We start from the raw sequence: 16,592 nt of genomic DNA, 5'->3' as shown, positions 1-16,592 counted from the left end.
TGAAGTGCAGGGTGAGGGGTCGGGAGGAGGGAGTGTGTCCCATGCTACTGCATGCAGCAACGGGCGTCTTCCACCAAGATCTTCCCCTTTGGTCCTGCCATCACCTCTGAAACCTGTGCTGAGGAGCCAAAGCCATAGCAGCGTGTGTGTCAGCTGAGAGGTGAGATCTGGTGGGGAGACGCTGCTCTGCCAGGCCTCCTCCCTCCAGTGCCACTCCGAAGTCACCTGCTGAGGACCAGGGACCGCTCACCCCCCAGTGCTGCCTGCTCTTTCTGCCCTGGTTTGTGCCTGTGTGGCTGGGCTCCAGGTTCGGTGTGGCTGCGATGGTGGGTTTTGTGGTGCGCAGGAGGGTGGGTGTTCCCCTCTGGGTGCTCTATAAAGAGAGCTGCAGCAGCACAGTCCTATCTATTGCACAGTGAGGGAGCTGCCTGGGAGAGGCAGGGCAGGGATTAGCCCCAAATCTGAGGCTGCAGTGGTGGCTGAGGGATTCCCAGCCCTGGGCTGTGAGATCTCCCTGCCAGCACATGCCTCCTGGCTTTGCTGGGGTTTCCTGACCATCTCCACCCTCCCCAAGGGGGCTTGTTGGCACACTTGTCACCCAAAGGCTGGGCTCTCCCCAAATCCCCCTTCTTTCCTGCCCTTCAGGGCTGGGATTTCACTGCAGCACATGGAGGCTGATGAGAACTGCCCTGGTGGGACCCCAGGGCATCTGGGTTTGTGGTGGATGCCCAGCGTCTGCCTGCGCTTGGTCTTCTTGCAGTAGTCTCAGAGCAGCTGAGACCTTTCCCAGCTAAGCTGGTCATGACACTTGTGGCCCACGGTATTTGTTCAGTTGGCTGATGGGGATTTGTGTTTTGCCTCATGCTTTTCTTTGCGGGGAGGACGCAAGGGGTGGCTGCGTGTCCCAGGCAGCCAAACCCCGTGCTTGTGGATGCCACAGCATTACCCTGTGGTATCACCAGCACCCGGGTTTGGCTGGACATCACCACGCTGTGGGTGCAGAGCGGCCCACAGCGGTGGGCTCTGCTCTTGGCCAGTGCCTGTCACCCTCTGTGGGTGCTGGCTGTCCCCTGAGACCCCCAGTGCCATCGGTGAGAGCATCCCCCAGCTCTCCCTGGGGCAGCAGTACCAGGGAGTGTGTCTCTTTAATGAGGCTGGGCTTGGAGCAGCTCTGCTGCTGGCACAGGGAGTGAGGGATGGAGCGAGGGCGGTGAAGGAGCCAGTGCCAGAGAGGGAGCCTGCAGCAGGGAGAGGCGGGGAAGGACCGCTCACCCCCCTGGGTACCACAGCCCCCAGCCAGAGGGGCAGGGAAACCCACCCCCAGGGCAGGGACCAGCGGGTGCTGAGCCGAGCCTGCAGCCCCTGTGTCATCCTCCTCCTCCTCCAGGTAAGCGCCAGGGTCGGGGGGGTCTGGGGCCACAGTGGTCTGGGACCCTGCGGGTATCCTACAAATTCTGGGTGCCTCAGAGTTGCACGTGTGCTGCCGGGGCAGCCCCGGATGGCAGGAGGGATGAGAGGTGGGAGATAAGGCAGCAGGGCCACGAAAGTGCTGAAATCACCATCCGGAGTGGCTCTGACAGGGCTGGCTCAGATAACTGCTGGAAACGTGCCCCAGGGTGTCAGCAACCGGTCCCTGGCCCACACCACGAACGTCCCATGTCCAGGGGAGCAGGACCCTTTTGCAGGGCTGCCCTCCTGGGGTGTGCCCATGTTGAGGGAAATCTGTGAGGCTGGGACATCTTTTTGGGGGTTACCTGTGCTAAGGTGCATCAAGGGCAAGTAACTCCTGTTCCCTGGCATGGGGCTGGGGTTTTCCAGGGGTTTTAGCAGCTCTGGGGAGGAGAGAGCAGCAGCACAGGTCCTGGATGCGGTGCGTGTGTTGGGACACATGTACATGTGTACATGCGTGTGTGTGTGTGTGCAGCAGGCTCTGCTCTCTGTTTTGTCTCTCTAGCAGATGAAGCAGCAGTGCCAGCCAGGGGACAGCACCGCCGGCAGGATGCTTGGGCTGGGAACAGCCCTTTGTCCTGTCCCCTTTGCTTGAAGCTGCCAGGGAAATCCCTTTCACCTCCTCTCCTTCTTTTTGGGCTCTCCGCAAAGTGGCATGCCCCAGGCAGCAGCGCCCATCACCTCCTGCCTCTACGGCCTCCTCCCTGCTCCGGGAGTTGGGACGGATCCTGCTCCACTTCCCCTGTGCCCCATCCCAACCAAGCGACGTGGGGATGTCCTGTGAGGAGGGAAGAGGGGGTAAAGTGGATGAGCAGGAGGGGCAGCCATGCCTCCTGGCTCCAGGTGCTGCTGCAGAGGCTTGGGCTCCTCTCCTTCCATCCTTGTACCAGCCTGTGCATCTGTCACCAGTGGAAATTTCCACTGGGTTTGCTGGTGCCAGAGTTGGCCTCATCCTTCCCCAGGACCACGCTGCACCCCGGCGAGGGTGGCTCTTGCTGCAGCAGGTGAAACTCTGACAACTTTGCAGGCAGCTAAGGAGGGTGGGCTGGGCTCAGGCGCCCGGCTTGCTGGAGCAGCCTTGCTAGAAAACTCAACCTGCCCACGGGTGAGAAGGGAAACATTAAGTTATTCTGACCTAGAGAAAAGTTAGCTCCTCCTTGCCTTCACCGAGAGCTTTTTGCTGCCGGCACAGTGAGCCGCCCCCAGCCCCGTTCCTGCTGCAGCCCTCTCTGTATCGGGGATGCTGCTGGTTAAACCAGCTCCTGTGGGCAGCAGGTGGGAAGGGAGGAAGAGGAGGGGGCTGCAAAGGCACTGGTGACCATGCTGGAGATGGGGAGGAGGGTGGCGATCTTTTGGTGATGCCATGCTGGCACCTGGGGACGATTTGCTGCCCCAGGGTAAGAAGATGAAGAGGTCGGGGAGAGGACGTTGGGTCTGGTTTTATTCATTACCATGGGGCTTAGACTCACCACCACAAGGTGCGGCAGGGCCAGATGGACCCTGTTTACTCTGCAAGGGTAAATGTAAAGAGAAGTGATAAAAAGCAGCCGGGACGGCTTCTCCGGTAAGTCCCTGGTAAACAAGCTGGCAGTGCCCCGGCCAACAGGCAGCACAGCAAATAGCAGGAGCGTTGCTGAGCATTAAGCTGGGTGTCTTGGGAACAAATGGAAGTGCTTTGGGATGAAATCCATATTTAATGGCTCGATGTGGATGGGCTGGGGGCGTCCCTGTCTCCAGAGGGGTTGGGTGCTGTGGTCAGGGCAGGACCTGGCTGAGGATGTTCCCAGTGGTGGGATGGCCAGTGTGGAGAAAAGCCGAGCTGTGTGTTGCCCCTGTGCCACCCTGCATGTTGGGAGAGCAATCTGGGGGGCTCAGCAGCATCCTGCATGCGGAGTGGAGGGTGGTCAAGGCCTGGCAGCATAACCCTGCATTGCCAATTGAGCATGTAAACAGCTCCCCTCCAGCATAATGGACTTATTTTCCTGGGATGCAGCCACGTTGCTAATGCACTTCTGCGCTTCTCGGGGGGCTCCCTGTCTTGCACCGGCTGCAGGCTCAGTCCTGGCTCTGCCTCCGAGGCTGTAGCCCTCCTCCGCTTTCAGGGATGCTCTGGGAGAGACACCCTGTGACTGCACGCCGAGGGCACCCTGAGCCTCACGTTACTGCTGCTCGTACAAGCTGTTCCTGGGACAAAGGCCACTGGAGCCAGAGGACCAGATGGCTGGCTTGTACCTGGCCTTGTCCTTGCCCGGGTGTGTTGCACGCCGGAGCACCAGGACACAGCGTGACGTGGGGACCTCGCTGCTGTTGGCTAGTGGGTACTTGGGGTCAGTGTGGAATTCAGCGAGGAGCTGCAGACCCGTGTCTGGAGTGGGACCCACGCATACTGTTCATAGAGAGGCAAGGCTGAGGCTGACCCAAATATTTTAGGAGAATATTTGATGGCACGGGACGGGGTGACAATAGAGAGATGCCTTGGCTCCAGGCAGTCATTTAGGATGCTGCTCCCAGGTGGTTTTCCCAAGAGAAACAGAGGTGTGGAGTGGGCTGGTGCCCTGGCTGGAAAGCACCCCCGGCCATCTCTTTTCCTGCAGAAGGCTGGGATGCCACACGCGTCCGTCTCTGGGCAGAGCATCACTCGCCCCGAGGCAGAGAGCATCGTCCCCGAGCGGGGCTCCCCCCAGCAGCGCCTTCCCCTCTGTGCTGCTCTTCAGTGCAGTGCTGACCTTGTTGTTAATTATTAAACCCCCAGCAAACACTGTTCACTGTTTTGTCCTAGTTACACTGTGGGCTTCTCACCCTTCCTTTTCCTTTTTTTTTTTTTTTTTTTTTAAACAAATTACCCTGGTAACCTCTGTGGGTGGATGGAGATGGGTGCAGCAGATGCTCCTCTCCCAGCCAGTGCAAGAGATGGTCTGGGGAGGCTCTGGAGCCATCAAGGTGCTTTGGGGTGGCTGAGAGATGGGCTGCATGCGGCTGGCTGTTATCTGACCTGTCTAGGAGCCTCTGCTTGTCTGCCAAGGTTTGGGGCTTGCATGTAATTGCTGCTATACATCAGCAGTCACTGCCGTACATCAGCGGTCATTTCACTGCCAAGTTGATTTACCCATGGGGTAGAAGAGCTCTCTGTGGGCTTCTGTAGCTTCAGACCCAGTTTGCAGGTGGGCTGGGGTCTGAGCAGAGACCTGGGTCCAGGTCCATGTGTTTTGTAGATGCTGCAGAGCAGCATCTCCGGGGGCGGGGAGGGCAGGGGACCTGCTCCCCTGCTCCCCCCTCGCAGGCTGGGCAGATGGAAGCAGTTTGCGTGCACAAGCTGCCTCTCGGCAGACCCCTTCCCCGAGCACCCAGCACCTGCCTCCTTTCTGCCCACAGCCGCTCACCGAGGGACCATGCCGGGCCTGTATTCCCTCTCCTCCTGGGAGGCTTTGCCCCTGAAGAGCTCCAGGGTGAAGGCTTGTGCCAATGGGTACTCCCTAAGCATCACTGCTCACCTCGTGTACACCAACCCCCACGAGGAGCCTGTGGAAGGTAAGGGGGGGCTACTGGGACTGGCAGGGACCTGGGCTGCCTGCACAGCCCCCTAAAAACACCCGTGCTGGAGAGCATCAAGCATTGTTCAGTTTAGGGGGTGAAGGCGAAGGCCAGCGATGGTGGGGGAACCACCGACACCCAGCATTGAGTGAGGCCAGGCAAAAACATTCTCAATGCTGAGGAACAGGAGGATTTCTTCCTCCCTGCCTTCCTCCAGGCGAACCAGCCTGTGGGTCCTTACTGCGTGTTGCCCCTCACCCGTGGATTTAAATCGCCCTGCCCTTAGCGGTGCTGCCATGGCCAGCCGGTGCCACGGCGATGCCTGTCCTGGGATCTGCCTCTGGGCTCTCTCCCACCCACAGGCATCTTCATCTACCCGCTGGAGGAGTCGGAGGTGGTGGCCGGCTTCGAGGCAGTGGCAGGCAGCCGGCGGGTGACGTTCCAGGTCCAGAACCGGCACCGGGCGCGGGATTGCTGCCTCCAGTGCGGCCCCAGCTCCAGCCGGCCGCGCCGCTGTGCCAGCGGTGAGTGCTGTGGCACTGGTGATGCTGCTGGGTCCTCCTGGCCAGGAGGCTCTGAGCGAGCAGGGATGAAGTGTGGGGATGCGAGGGCTGAGAGCTCCTGCCAGGCCACCCTGGCGCCTTGGAGGGGTCTCTGGGGCTGGAGACCTCAGCTTCCCTGGGGCTTTACCCATCCCTTTGCATGGTCTTCATTACACCTGCACTCTATTGTCCCCTTTGAGAATAATTAGTGCAAAGCAGGGACAGGAGTTGGACTGAGCGATCCTTGTGCGCCCCTTCCAACTCAGGACATTCTATGATTCTAATTAGCTCCCCCCTTCCCCAACCCTGCACGTTTTGCTGACCCTCCCGCCATCCCTTCCCTGCCCAGGCCACCTTGTCCTGGACGAAGACACAGAGCGCTCCACCTTCGTCATCGTCACGGGCGCGCTGTGCCCGGTGGAAAGCCTGGCCGTCACCCTGAGCACGGCGCAGGAGCTGCCCACGCTGCCGGACGGGGCCCTGCGCCTCCGCCTGCCCCCCGTCCTCGTGCCCCGCGTCCCTACTGTCCCCGAGAGCGAGCCGGCAAGCTTGTGTGACGACAGGTTGGCCCTATGGTGATTTTCATGGCTTCCTCAGTCTCCGCCATCCTGGGGGGGAATGCCGACGCTGGGTGAGCAGGGAGGGGGGTGGGAGCCATCACTGCCTCTCCCCTCGCAGCCCCACCAGCTGTTTCGGGGGGCCGGGTGCCCGGAGCCTGCCGACCCCCACGGTGCCTGTAGAGAGCGTCGATGTCTTTCGGGGACGACCTTGCAACCCCTTTCCTTACGAGTTTGCCTTCGAGCTGCTGGTGAAGGGCCCCTGCTTGCTGGCAGGTAGGGGGGCAGCTCAGGCGGTGTCAGTTTGTTGGGCAAAACCTCCTAAAACATGGGTGACATTCCCCGGAGTGGCGTCCCCCTGGTCCCTCTGTGCTTCTAGGGGGACACAAGCCCCCTTCCTGGGCAGCCTTTTGCACTCCCTACCTGCAAAAAAGCCCTTTCCCCATCCCCGGGGCTGAGACCCCCCCTAAAGTCTCCCCACATGTGGCTTTGGGCAGTGCTGGGTCAGCATCGCTGGGGAGATGTGGCGGATGGGGGAGGACGGGCGAGGAGGGGATGCGGGGCGGTGGGGACACACTCCTGGCTGCCAGCCCAGTTAATCCCATTAGAGCTGGCGGGGAGCAGCCACCAACACCGTGCCAGGGCTGGCACAGGCACGGAGCCCGGGGGCTGGGGGGTGTGAGGGACTGTCGCAGAGCCTCGTGTCCCCGCAGGGCTGGAGAGCCCGACCCACGCCCTGCGAGCCGACGCCGACCCCTGGGCCAGCTCTGCCGCCACCACCCGTGTCACCCTGGCCGAGCCCCACTGCTATGACAGAGACCTGGAGATCATCCTCTACCCCTGTGGTAAGTGGGGATGGTGCCCTGAGCAGGTTTGGGGAAGATGTGGCATCGCCCCAAAAGCATCTGGAGCATCTCCCAGACCCCTGTGGCATGGGGCAGCTCCGAACCCCCTTGTGCCCCCCAGAGCCTCACCACCCCCACCTGGTGATGGAGGACGGCACCATGACGTACCCCGAGTACGAGGCCCACATCCGGAGCCGCCGCGATTATGCACGGATTGCCAGGAAGGATCGCAGCGGCGAGAGACAGGTGACAGGGCATGGCCATCGCTGGCCCGGTGCGGAGGAGGAGGAGGAAGGGGGAGGCGGAGGGAAGAGGGGTGAGGAAGACCTTGGCACAGACCGGGGGGGTGTGAGAAAGCCCCTGGCCTGCCTGGCTCGCAGGTGGCTTTTGTGCAGAAGCGCTTCCACAAAGACATCTTCCCCAACCCTGTGCTGATGCTGAACTTCTGCCCGGCCACGGAGGATGTCCCCAGGGACCTGCAGAGCGTCACCCGCGAGATCCTCTTCCTCATCGACTGCAGCAGCACCATGAGCGGCCCCGACCTCAACAAGGTCAAGGTGAGGCACAACCACAGGGTACCATGGGGCTGGGGGTGCTGCCCGGGTGCCTGGTCCGTAGCAGCTCTCCCTGGTCCCCGCTGTCACCCCAGGAGGCTTTGCTGGTGGCCCTGAAGAGCCTCCCATCGGGGACACTGCTCAACGTTGCTGGCTTTGGCACTGATGTCAAGCCGCTCTTCCCATCCAGTCGCCTCTGCAGCAACGTGAGTGCCGCCGGGCACAGTGCGCGCCCCGCCCCTCCCCATGCCCCCTCCTGCCGCACCCGACATGGGCTGGGGGCTGGTGACCCCGGGGACCGCTGCGAGGCCACTCTCTGTGCAAGCAGGAGACGCTGCGCCGAGCCTGCGAGCACCTCGGGGGGCTACGGGTGGACGAGGGTGTCACCAACCTGCTGGTGGCCCTGGGCTGGGCGCTGGCGCAGCCCCTGCACCACAGCTACCCCCGCCAGCTCTTCCTCTTCACCGACGCGGCAGCGGGCAACACGGGCAGGATCCTCCGGCTGCTGCGCAGGCAGGCCAGCACTGTCAGGTACGGCATCAGGGCCATGACAGGGTCACGATGCTCTCCATGTGCCCTGGACCGTTCCCACCACTTCTTCCTTCTGCAGCCCCAAGTTTCATCTGCACCAGCCCTAAGGGTGTTCTTCACCCATCGCATCCCTCAACCCCACTGGCTTGGCTTCCCCTGCGGTGCCCCAAGCCAGCAGGCAGCCAGGGCGGCACCTTTGGCCATCAAACACCCCTGGCCAGGCCCTGGCACCAGCGTGGCTGTGGCTTTTCATTGCCCAGCTCTCCTGCAGGTGCTTCAGCTTCGGCATGGGCCCACGGGCGTGCCGGCGGCTGCTGAAGGCCATGGCCAAGGTCAGCAGGGGCTGTGCTGAGTTCCTGAGCCCGGCTGAGAGGCTGCAGCCCAAGGTAATGCCCAGGTGTGCATGGGGCGATGTGGGGGACACAGGGGCTACCACAGTGTCCGATGCCAGCTCCTCTTCCTGCCCCAGCTGATCAAGTCCCTGAAGAAGGCAATCGAGCCAGCCATCAGCGACATCACCATCGACTGGTACGTCCCCGATAGCATGGAGGCTCTGCTCTCGCCCACCGAGCTCCCAGCCCTCTACCCTGGTGACCGCCTCGTCAGCTACTGCGTCCTCTACAGCATCGCCCGCTTCCGCGACAGGCGCCCGCTGGTACGACTGTCATCACCCCCCGGCATGGGGAGGACACACGTTCCTGGTGCTGCCAACTTCTCCCCGTGCCAGGGGGGTGACTGCAGTCCCCTCTCTACCCCAGGGCCGGGAAGGGGCTCACCGAGGCTCCCGCAGCTCAGCCTTGCCCTCCCAGGAGGAGATGCCCAGTCCCGGGGAGAGCCGCCCACCGCCCCGGAGCACCCCGGGATCCAGGGATGCCTCCCTGGAGCTCTCCACCGGGGGCACAGAGGCGTCAGAACGGAGTGAGTGGGGCCGTGGCGGGGGTGGGCGGCAGGTGTGGAGCCACAGGCTGATGGGACGTGCACTCGCTGGGCAGGTGCGGATCCTGTTTCAGGGGGAGACATCTGGAAGCGGATTTACCAGCCCTCCTACATCCAGGAGCAGTATGTCCTGACGCACTGCTCTGTCAGCACCGACCGCAGCCAGGGGCTGCTCTCCCGCAGCTCCACCAGCAGCGAGTCCACCGGCTCCCACGACGTGGCCCCCGAGGGCGGCTCCTCGGCCCCCGGCACCGATGCCACCTCCCAGCAGGGCCAGAAGAGCCTGTCCCTCTGCGAGTCCTCCACCAAATCCGCGCCGCTGCCCTCTGCCTCGGCTGGCACCAAGGTAAGGATGCTAGTGGGGTGCAAGGGCTCATGAATGGGGGGGTTGCTCCTGGTTTAGCAGGGGTGTTTGCTGCCCCGTTGTGCCTGGACACAGCCCAGCCACCGGCCTGGAAACTGGAGTGCTGTGGTCTGGGTTTTAAGGAAGGATCAGCTGTACATGCTGCGAGGAGGCTCCTTGGTTGGTTTTGCCCTACTGGAATGGGACAGCTGGGGACAAAGTAGCTGGTCCTCCACCTCCCCGGGCCACTAGTCACCTAGGTGGTTAACAAACTCCCTAGCCAGCTCAGATGCTGCAGAAATCAAGTGAAAATTGCTGGGTTGGCATCAGGTAAGGAAACCTGCCCAGTGGGAAAGGACAGGGTGGGCTGGCTGAGCTCCTGCTCGGCTCCTTCACCCCGCAGCCAATGCAGCTGGGTGCTTAATTAGCGATGGGACATGTCCCCGCTGCTTCATAGCTGGGTTTAAAGCCCAGCCAGGAGGCTGGGATGGGGAGAGGCAGCTCCCTTGGTAACACTGGCCCCGCGGCCAGGCGAGGCCAGCTGTCACCCAGCCCCGGGACACACTCCGTCCCAGTGGCATGGCTTAGGTAACCCGCTCCTGCCGCACAACAGCACAGCTGGTGACCTTTGCTGTCGAAATGTCAAGCGTAAGTGATTTCCCTGCAGTGTAAACGATCCCTCCCAGGCTCCCCGCTGCCAGGGCAAGAGGTGGCATGGGTGCTGCTGCCCTGCCGTAGCTTTTAGGTGAAGTTCCTCGGTGTGGGGACACCACTTTGTGCTGGGGACCTCATCCCACCATAGCATCATCCAGCCTGAGCAATCCTGCATGCACAGAAACCCCCACCAGCTCCTCCTGCCTCAGCATCAGCCTGAGTCAGCCCTGAGGGAAGTTCGCAGACTCCTGCCTCGGTGCCGTCAGTCCTTCCCACACGTGTGAGGAGCCTGGCAAAGCATCGTCGGTCACCTCAGGAGGCTGTGGGTGCCAGCCTGTGGTGTGCTGGGGCTGCGTGTCAGCCAGCGGCTCCGGCCAACAGCCACTGGGGCCGCAGGTGCCCCGTCATGGCTCGGCACAGCCTGGGCTCAGTGCCGGTGCCTTTGCTGGGCTCGCCATCAGCCTTTCCCCGCCACAGGTGCCGGTGGCCCTGAGCACGGAGGAGCTGGCACGGCGGAAGAAGGCGCTGGCACGTGCTGCCCTGGCTGGCCGCAGCTTTTCCTCGCCGCACGGGGAGCTGGACGCCCACCGGCTCTGCCGGGCTCTAGAGAAGGTGTCGCAGAAGAGGAACCAGTCCCTGGAGGGGCGGCTGGACCAGCTGGGATCCCGGACACGGCGGCTGCAGCCCAGCACGGTGGAGTCGAGTGTGTGCTGGCTCCTGGGGGGCGAGGGTGATGGGGACAGAGCTGGGCGCCCCTGCCTCACTGAGCCCATGTCTTGCCATTGTCCAGATAACCTTCTCTCGCCCACCCACCTGGACTGGGACATGCTGGTGGAGCCCTCCTACCTCTTCAGCGCCTCGCCAGTGCCTGAGCCCGGGGAGCCCAGCCCGGGCGATGCCAGCTTGCCCCTGCGCTGCCAGGTGGTGATCCACGCGCTGCGAGCTGGCAAGCCCGTGTCCTGGGAGGTGACAGCATCACTGGAGCCACTGCTGCAGCCCCGGGAGGGGCCAGATGGGGGGAACCCCCTGCGACAGGGGGGCAAGGGCTGGGACAAGCCGCTGCACCGCTTGGCCGCACGGTCTGTCATTCAAGACAATGAGAATGCAGCACAGCGGGAAGCCGAGCTGGAGCAGGGTGGGTGCCGGTGAGTGTTCCCCCCAACCTGCCATGGCCTTGGCATCCTCCCACCTCTAACCACCTCTCTCTGGGCAGGTTTCGCTCGCAGGTTTCGCCTGAAAGCCGTGCAAACCAGCAAAGCCTGCAACGTGCCTTCCCTCTACACCCACCTGGTGCCCGTGGACGGTGCCACGCAGGCAGCCCTGCCCGCAGCCCCCGAGGTGTGGGGCACAGGTACGGCTCGGGGGGGCTCGGCGTGCTGGGGAGGGGACTGTGAGGGGACTGAGGTGGCACTGTCCCTTGCAGCTGGCTCGGCCAGCCGGCCACGAGCCACTGCGGCGGGGAGCTGGCCCCACAGGAGTTCCTCAGCAGGTCTGGGGCAGCAGCGGGACAGAGAGGAGCAGGATGAGGCTCCCATCGCTGCAGGTACCGATCCAGACCCTTACATCGGCTTGTGCTCCCTGGGGACCTGCCTGAGCACTGCGGCCCTGCGGACCCCCAGCTCCTGGCTCTGGAATGCTGTGGGTGGCCAGGAAGAGACATTAGTCTCTGCCCCACACTTCGGGGGGGACATGCTGGGGGGCGGGCAGTGTAGCAGCCCCGGCAGCAGCTCCGTGCCTGGGAGCCCAGGGCCCCTCAGGGCTCTGCTGTTTTGCAGATCGAGACGAGACCCCTGGATCTCCGGCCAGCGTCTCTTCTCCCACCTATGGCTGGGAAAAGCCGAACTGCTCCAATGGTGTGTCTGGGTGGAGGGAGCAGGATGGGGGGGACAGGGGCTGCCCCCAGCACCCTGTTGCTGGCAGCTGAGACCTGGAGCATCTGCTGTGCCCTCACAGGTGCTGGGGGGCAGGACACAGCTCTGGGTGCATCATGGCGCCCCCATGCTCAGTTCTGCCCCACTTTGCAGGGCCCCCAACCAGCCCCTCCACCATGTCCATGGGCTCCCAGAAATCCACAGAGAGCATTGCTGGCTCCAGGTGAGGTTGCGGGGTGGGGAGGGATGAGCGGCCCCAAAAAAATGGCATATTGCAGGGAGGGACAGTGCCACTTCTTGGGTGCTGCAGGTGCAATGTCCCTGCCTGCTCCTGCAGTGTAAAGGGAGATGTTTGGTGCTCCAGCCCCTTCCCTGCAGCAGGCTGGGGTTCTTGGAGAACTGCCCCCCACTTAACTCGCACATTTGCCCCCCAGGTTCAGCTTGGGCAGGCGCAGGGGGCCCAGCCTGGCGCTGCGCCCACAGTGCCTCAGCCCAGAGAGCGAGTGCTCCAGCAACCACGCCAGCCACGACTACCTCCCACTGGTAAGGACCCCGTCCACGTCCCCATTCCAGGCCGGGGTGCCTGAGCAGGCACCGTCCCTGCTGGGGTGCACCTGAGCTGCCCAGGCGATGCCCAGCAGCAGAGGATGCAAACCCAGGGGCTGCCTGCTCAGCCCCACTGCATCCTTGAATCGCCCTGGGGGCCTTTGCTGGCTCTTGAGGCGGGGGCACTGGACAGTCCCCGTGCCCCAAGGACACTCCTGCAGCCTCCACCGCTGAGTGCCGGGGACTGCAGTGGGTCTGTGCCCCTGCCTGCATCCCCCCAGTCACCTGCCCCCTCACTGCAGGTGCAGCTGCAGCAAGCCCGGGGGCCGTTCCAGCTCACCGAGAGCTTCTCCGAAGTGGTGCAGATCCCCCTGGACCGCCTGCGCCGCGCCTCCCCCTATGCCTCCCACCGTGCCAGCCTCAGCCCCACGTCCCCGGGGGCTAGGAGCAGCCCTGAGGCAGTGCCTGGCGGCGAGGAGGGCGAGGAGCCCCCCGCAGCCCCCCAGCCCGGCTCGCCCCTGTCCCGCAGCACCTGCTCCGAGGTGCCCAGCGCGGTGGTGTGGGCGCAGGCGGACAGCGGGCACGGCTCCGAGTCTGACACCGGCCCCCACTCAGCCGCCCAGTCCGAAACAGGGCTGAGCTGGCAGGATGCAGGGCCGGAGGACCTGGAAAGTGCCAGCTGGGCCACGGCGGTGGCCTTGGCATGGCTGGAGCATCGCTGTGCTGGCTTCTTTGAGGAGTGGGAGCTGGTGGCGGCCAAGGCGGATGCGTGGCTGCAGGCGCAGCGGCTGCCCGAGGGGCTGGATGTGGGTTGTCTCAAAGGGGCGGCCAGGCACTTGTTCCTGCTGCTGCGGCACTGGGACGAGAACATCAAGCTGAACATGCTGTGCTACAACCCCAACAATGTCTGACGGCCACCAGAGGGGCCAATAAAGACGCCTGGCTCCACACTGCGTCTCTGTTATGGGCAGGGAGCCAGCAGCCCGTTCAGGCCACGCTGGGGGTACCAGAGCCCTGGGGGTGGGTTCACCCCATCCCAGTCATCTCCTTTGGGAGGGAGCGGACAGGGATCTAGGAAAAGCTGTGCTGGAGGGATCCCTGCGCTGCATCGAGGTGATTCAAACCTTGAGACAAACTGGTTTTGCAGATCCTGTGTCTTAACCTCACCCCAGAGGCTGATCCCCAGGGCTGGGATGGGAGCTCCCACAGCCCCAGTGGCCAAGGCACGGCTGTCCTGACACTGTCACAGCACAAGGACGCTGCAGCTGGGGAAGGGCACACAAAACCCCCTTTATTGGGGAAGTCCTGCCCGTTGGAGGTCCCCAGGCCCCCCACTTCGCACAGTTCCAGGGCTCACAGCCCTCCTGGGATAGCCAGGGGTAGCCTGGGAGCCAGGTGGGGACAGAGCCAGGCAGAACGGACAGTCCCAGAGGCCAGTTCCCATCGTCCAGCTGGCCACGCTGTCACTGGGCCTTCTTGGAGATGGCTGCAGGCCTCCTGCTCAGCATGGGGGTGTGCGGTGCTGGAGGTGAGGCCGTGCCGTACCAGAGCTGAAGCAGGACGAATCCATGGCAGATGTGGAGGGAGAGAGAGCTGCAGACTGTGGAGGGGTAGGTGTTCCAGCAGAGCTCAATCACGCCCAGCAGCAGCACCCTGATGCAGAGAAAGTTGGGGATCAGCATGAGGGGGGGACACATCAGCCCCCCTTGCTCCCACCCCCAGCAGACGGGGGTCCTCCTCCCTGGCAGCACGTACTTGGGCATGTGGGCCAGCTTGGCAGTCGGGGTGCACCAGAGCAAGTAGGGCAGCGTGTGGAAATACCAGACGTAGAACTGGTAGTGCAGGGAACGGCTGCAGCAGATGCCCAGGAAGTTGGAGGAGAAGAGGATGAAGACGATCTGTATGCTGGCGTTAAGGGGACAAGCACGGGAGGCTGGAGATCCCACAGCAGCTCCCCAGCTGTACAGCACAGCCCCTTCCCCCAGGCCAGGCTGAGCCTGACAGCACAGCAGGACCAGCAACCTGTGAACACTAAGCCCAAGGTCTGCCCTGCCTTCTCCTCACTGCCCACCCTGCCAAAGGATATTGTTGACAGTCAAGGGAGGGGATGGGTGTTTCCTTTCGGCAGGATCCTTCAGCAGAGCCAGGATGCTCTCTTTGGACCTGAGGGGGGAGCACAAACATCGATCTCAGCTGCTGAAAGTCTCTCCCACCCCGACCTTCCCCTGTGGACCATGATGCCTGAGTAGAGCGCTTCCCGAAACAGAACGGTAACTCCCCCCGACTCCTGCCTGCAACCCCAGAATTGCAGCACTGCGGGGGCAGGGCAGTCACTGATCCGTAACCTGGGTCTCACCTGTGCCACCGGTGCAGTGCAAAGAGCCCCAGGCCAGCCAGGTGAGCCAGGAGCAACGTGGCGTGGAAAGCCCGATTCTGGAAAACCTCTTCTGGAAGGAACCGCCAGTTCACCGTCCATTTGAACTGGAACTGGCGGCCCAGGTCGAAGGAGCGTGTCAGGTACCCTACGGGGTTCACCAGCAGGAAGGGCAGCCCCAGAACCACCTGCCAGAGACACACCAGCACCCTCACGGCAGCTGTAAGCCAGGTCTGTCACCCCTGCCACTTCCTGAGAACCCCAGCACCACGTGGGCTGACAGGGACCCAGGAACAAGATTATTTATCAACCTCCAGCTTGCTGCGTGGGGCCCGCTCAGCTGCTGGTGCTGCTGTCCACCCACCCACAGGTCTCCAGCTCCCAGGACAGCCAGGCAGGATGCTGCAGGATGGTCCCCGACCCCCTGTCAATGGGGCTGCCAGCCTGGCCCCGCAGCCGACGTGAGCAGGGACCCACCTGGAGCAGGGCACAGATGCAGAGCTTGGGGATACAGCCCAGGAGACCGAACCGTTGGAGGAGGAGGAAGAGAAGTCCAGGCGCAAAGAGCAGGATGTTCATCTTCACGGACACAGCCAGGCTGAGCAGAATATTGTGTTATTGCTGTGGCTCCCTGCACACCTGCCCAGGCAGCCACCGGAATGGTCACAGTCCCCTCCCCGGGGCTGAGCTCACTCCTGCACGCAGCACCGTGGAGAGCAGCCCTTGCCCTGCCTGCAGACGCTCACCTGAAGAGGAGGCAGCCCCAGGACCAGCGCTCCTCCAGGAAGAGGTTGATGGAGAGGAAGAGGATGGCCATGGCAACGGGGTCGTTAAAGAGCCGCAGGACAAAGATGGAGTGGATGCGGTAGGAGGCACAGCACATGAAGAAGAAAACATATGGGGGGACCTTGCAGGGGAGAGAGAGACACGTGGGTGGTCAGCAGCCTGTCCTGGAATCCCCGCTGCTGCTCAGCTCCTCCAAACCTCAGCCCCCGGCCGTTTCGCCTGAGTGAGGGCTCAGCAGAGCAGGAGAGGCCCCGAGGCGGCCCCTGGGGCTCCAGGCTACCTTGTTGGTTCGGCAGTAGATGCGGAAGACGAGGAGGAGGTTGAGGAGGTAGAGGCCGGCGAAGATGTACTGTGCCAGGCGGATGTCGGTGCCGCGGCCCGTGGCGTAGTACAGGCCCAGGAAGATGTAGACGAAGCCGGCGGGGTAACTGCGGGGAGACGGGAGTGAGGGGCCGCGCTGCCCCTCCAGGACCCCCGGGCGCTCAGTCCCCCGGCACTCACACCAGCGGCCCGGTGTCCCCCTTCAGCTGCGTGTAGTCCAGAGTCCCGTTGGCGAACCCCTCCACCTCCGCCATGTAGGCCTGCCAGTCGATCTCGGTGTCTGCGGGACGGCCGGGGGTCAGGGGGCACCGCGGGGGCTCCCCCGCCTCCAGACGGCCCCGCTGCCACCGAGGCTCCGGCTCCGCGGCTGGGATGCTGTCCCCCAGCCCGGGGGCGGCCCTGTCGCCCTGCTAGCGGGATCCCCGCCGCCGCTCCCCGCCCCAGCGCCGCCCAGCCCGGGGACGAGCTGCCACCGCCCGGTGAATCCATCCCCGCCGCCCCGGGCACGGCCCCGCCGGGCCAGGCCCCGGCACTCACAGGAGACCCTGCGGATGACCCAGAGGTTGACGCCGCCCTCGGCCAGGCAGAGGCAGGCGGCCACCAGCGGGGTGTAGCGGGGCTCCAGCAGCGCCGCCCGCCGCTCCCGCCAGGCCCGCCGCAGCGCCGCCGCCCCCCGCCCCGCCGCCATGGCCGCCCCGCTCCGCTCCGTGTTTCCGGTCGGAGCGCTTAGGGCGGCGCAACGGCGGAGACCG

The 16,592-nt window shown here is 63.7% G+C and overlaps 2 protein-coding genes across 2 annotated transcripts; one reads left to right on the top strand and one right to left on the bottom strand.

Annotated features, from left to right (window-relative positions):
• The first annotated feature begins 4,838 nt into the window (after nt 1-4,838).
• VWA5B2 (von Willebrand factor A domain containing 5B2) lies at nt 4,839-13,270 on the top strand. Its single transcript, XM_065640188.1, has 21 exons — nt 4,839-4,977; nt 5,343-5,504; nt 5,872-6,097; nt 6,201-6,355; nt 6,793-6,924; nt 7,046-7,170; nt 7,305-7,481; nt 7,574-7,684; nt 7,807-8,009; nt 8,281-8,395; nt 8,479-8,664; nt 8,768-8,927; nt 9,002-9,291; nt 10,420-10,645; nt 10,733-11,077; nt 11,156-11,293; nt 11,366-11,485; nt 11,718-11,795; nt 11,967-12,036; nt 12,248-12,356; nt 12,662-13,270. The coding sequence occupies exons 1-21, from the start codon at nt 4,839-4,841 to the stop codon at nt 13,268-13,270; spliced, it is 3,876 nt and encodes a 1,291-aa protein (XP_065496260.1).
• Nucleotides 13,271-13,629: 359 nt separating this feature from the next.
• On the bottom strand, nt 13,630-16,528 carry ALG3 (ALG3 alpha-1,3- mannosyltransferase). The gene is made up of 9 exons (XM_065640199.1): nt 16,378-16,528; nt 16,021-16,120; nt 15,800-15,947; nt 15,480-15,640; nt 15,211-15,331; nt 14,716-14,921; nt 14,446-14,522; nt 14,115-14,259; nt 13,630-14,012 (listed from the first exon to the last, which is right to left on the bottom strand). The coding sequence occupies exons 1-9, from the start codon at nt 16,526-16,528 to the stop codon at nt 13,823-13,825; spliced, it is 1,299 nt and encodes a 432-aa protein (XP_065496271.1). The 3' UTR covers nt 13,630-13,822.
• Between the last annotated feature and the right edge of the window lie 64 nt (nt 16,529-16,592).

The sequence above is a fragment of the Caloenas nicobarica genome, chromosome 8 (genome assembly GCF_036013445.1).
Source record: "Caloenas nicobarica isolate bCalNic1 chromosome 8, bCalNic1.hap1, whole genome shotgun sequence".
NCBI classification, from domain to species: Eukaryota; Metazoa; Chordata; class Aves; order Columbiformes; family Columbidae; genus Caloenas; species Caloenas nicobarica.
Note: the sequence above shows the minus strand (reverse complement) of the source record. Positions and strands in the feature narration are given on the sequence as shown.

What these genes read in the sequence shown, in the direction of transcription:
- VWA5B2 (XM_065640188.1), top strand. Translation starts at nt 4,839, where the DNA reads ATGCCGGGCCTGTATTCCCTCTCCTCCTGGGAGGCTTTGCCCCTGAAG. An exon ending in CTGAGAGGCTGCAGCCCAAG is followed by an intron (nt 8,396 to 8,478) that starts GTAATGCCCAGG and finishes TTCCTGCCCCAG; the next exon opens with CTGATCAAGTCCCTGAAGAA. An exon ending in CCCCGAGGTGTGGGGCACAG is followed by an intron (nt 11,294 to 11,365) that starts GTACGGCTCGGG and finishes TGTCCCTTGCAG; the next exon opens with CTGGCTCGGCCAGCCGGCCA.
- ALG3 (XM_065640199.1), bottom strand. Translation starts at nt 16,528, where the DNA reads ATGGCGGCGGGGCGGGGGGCGGCGGCGCTGCGGCGGGCCTGGCGGGAG. An exon ending in GCATCTGTGCCCTGCTCCAG is followed by an intron (nt 14,922 to 15,210) that starts GTGGGTCCCTGC and finishes TGTCTCTGGCAG; the next exon opens with GTGGTTCTGGGGCTGCCCTT. An exon ending in AAGCTGGCCCACATGCCCAA is followed by an intron (nt 14,013 to 14,114) that starts GTACGTGCTGCC and finishes TCTCTGCATCAG; the next exon opens with GGTGCTGCTGCTGGGCGTGA.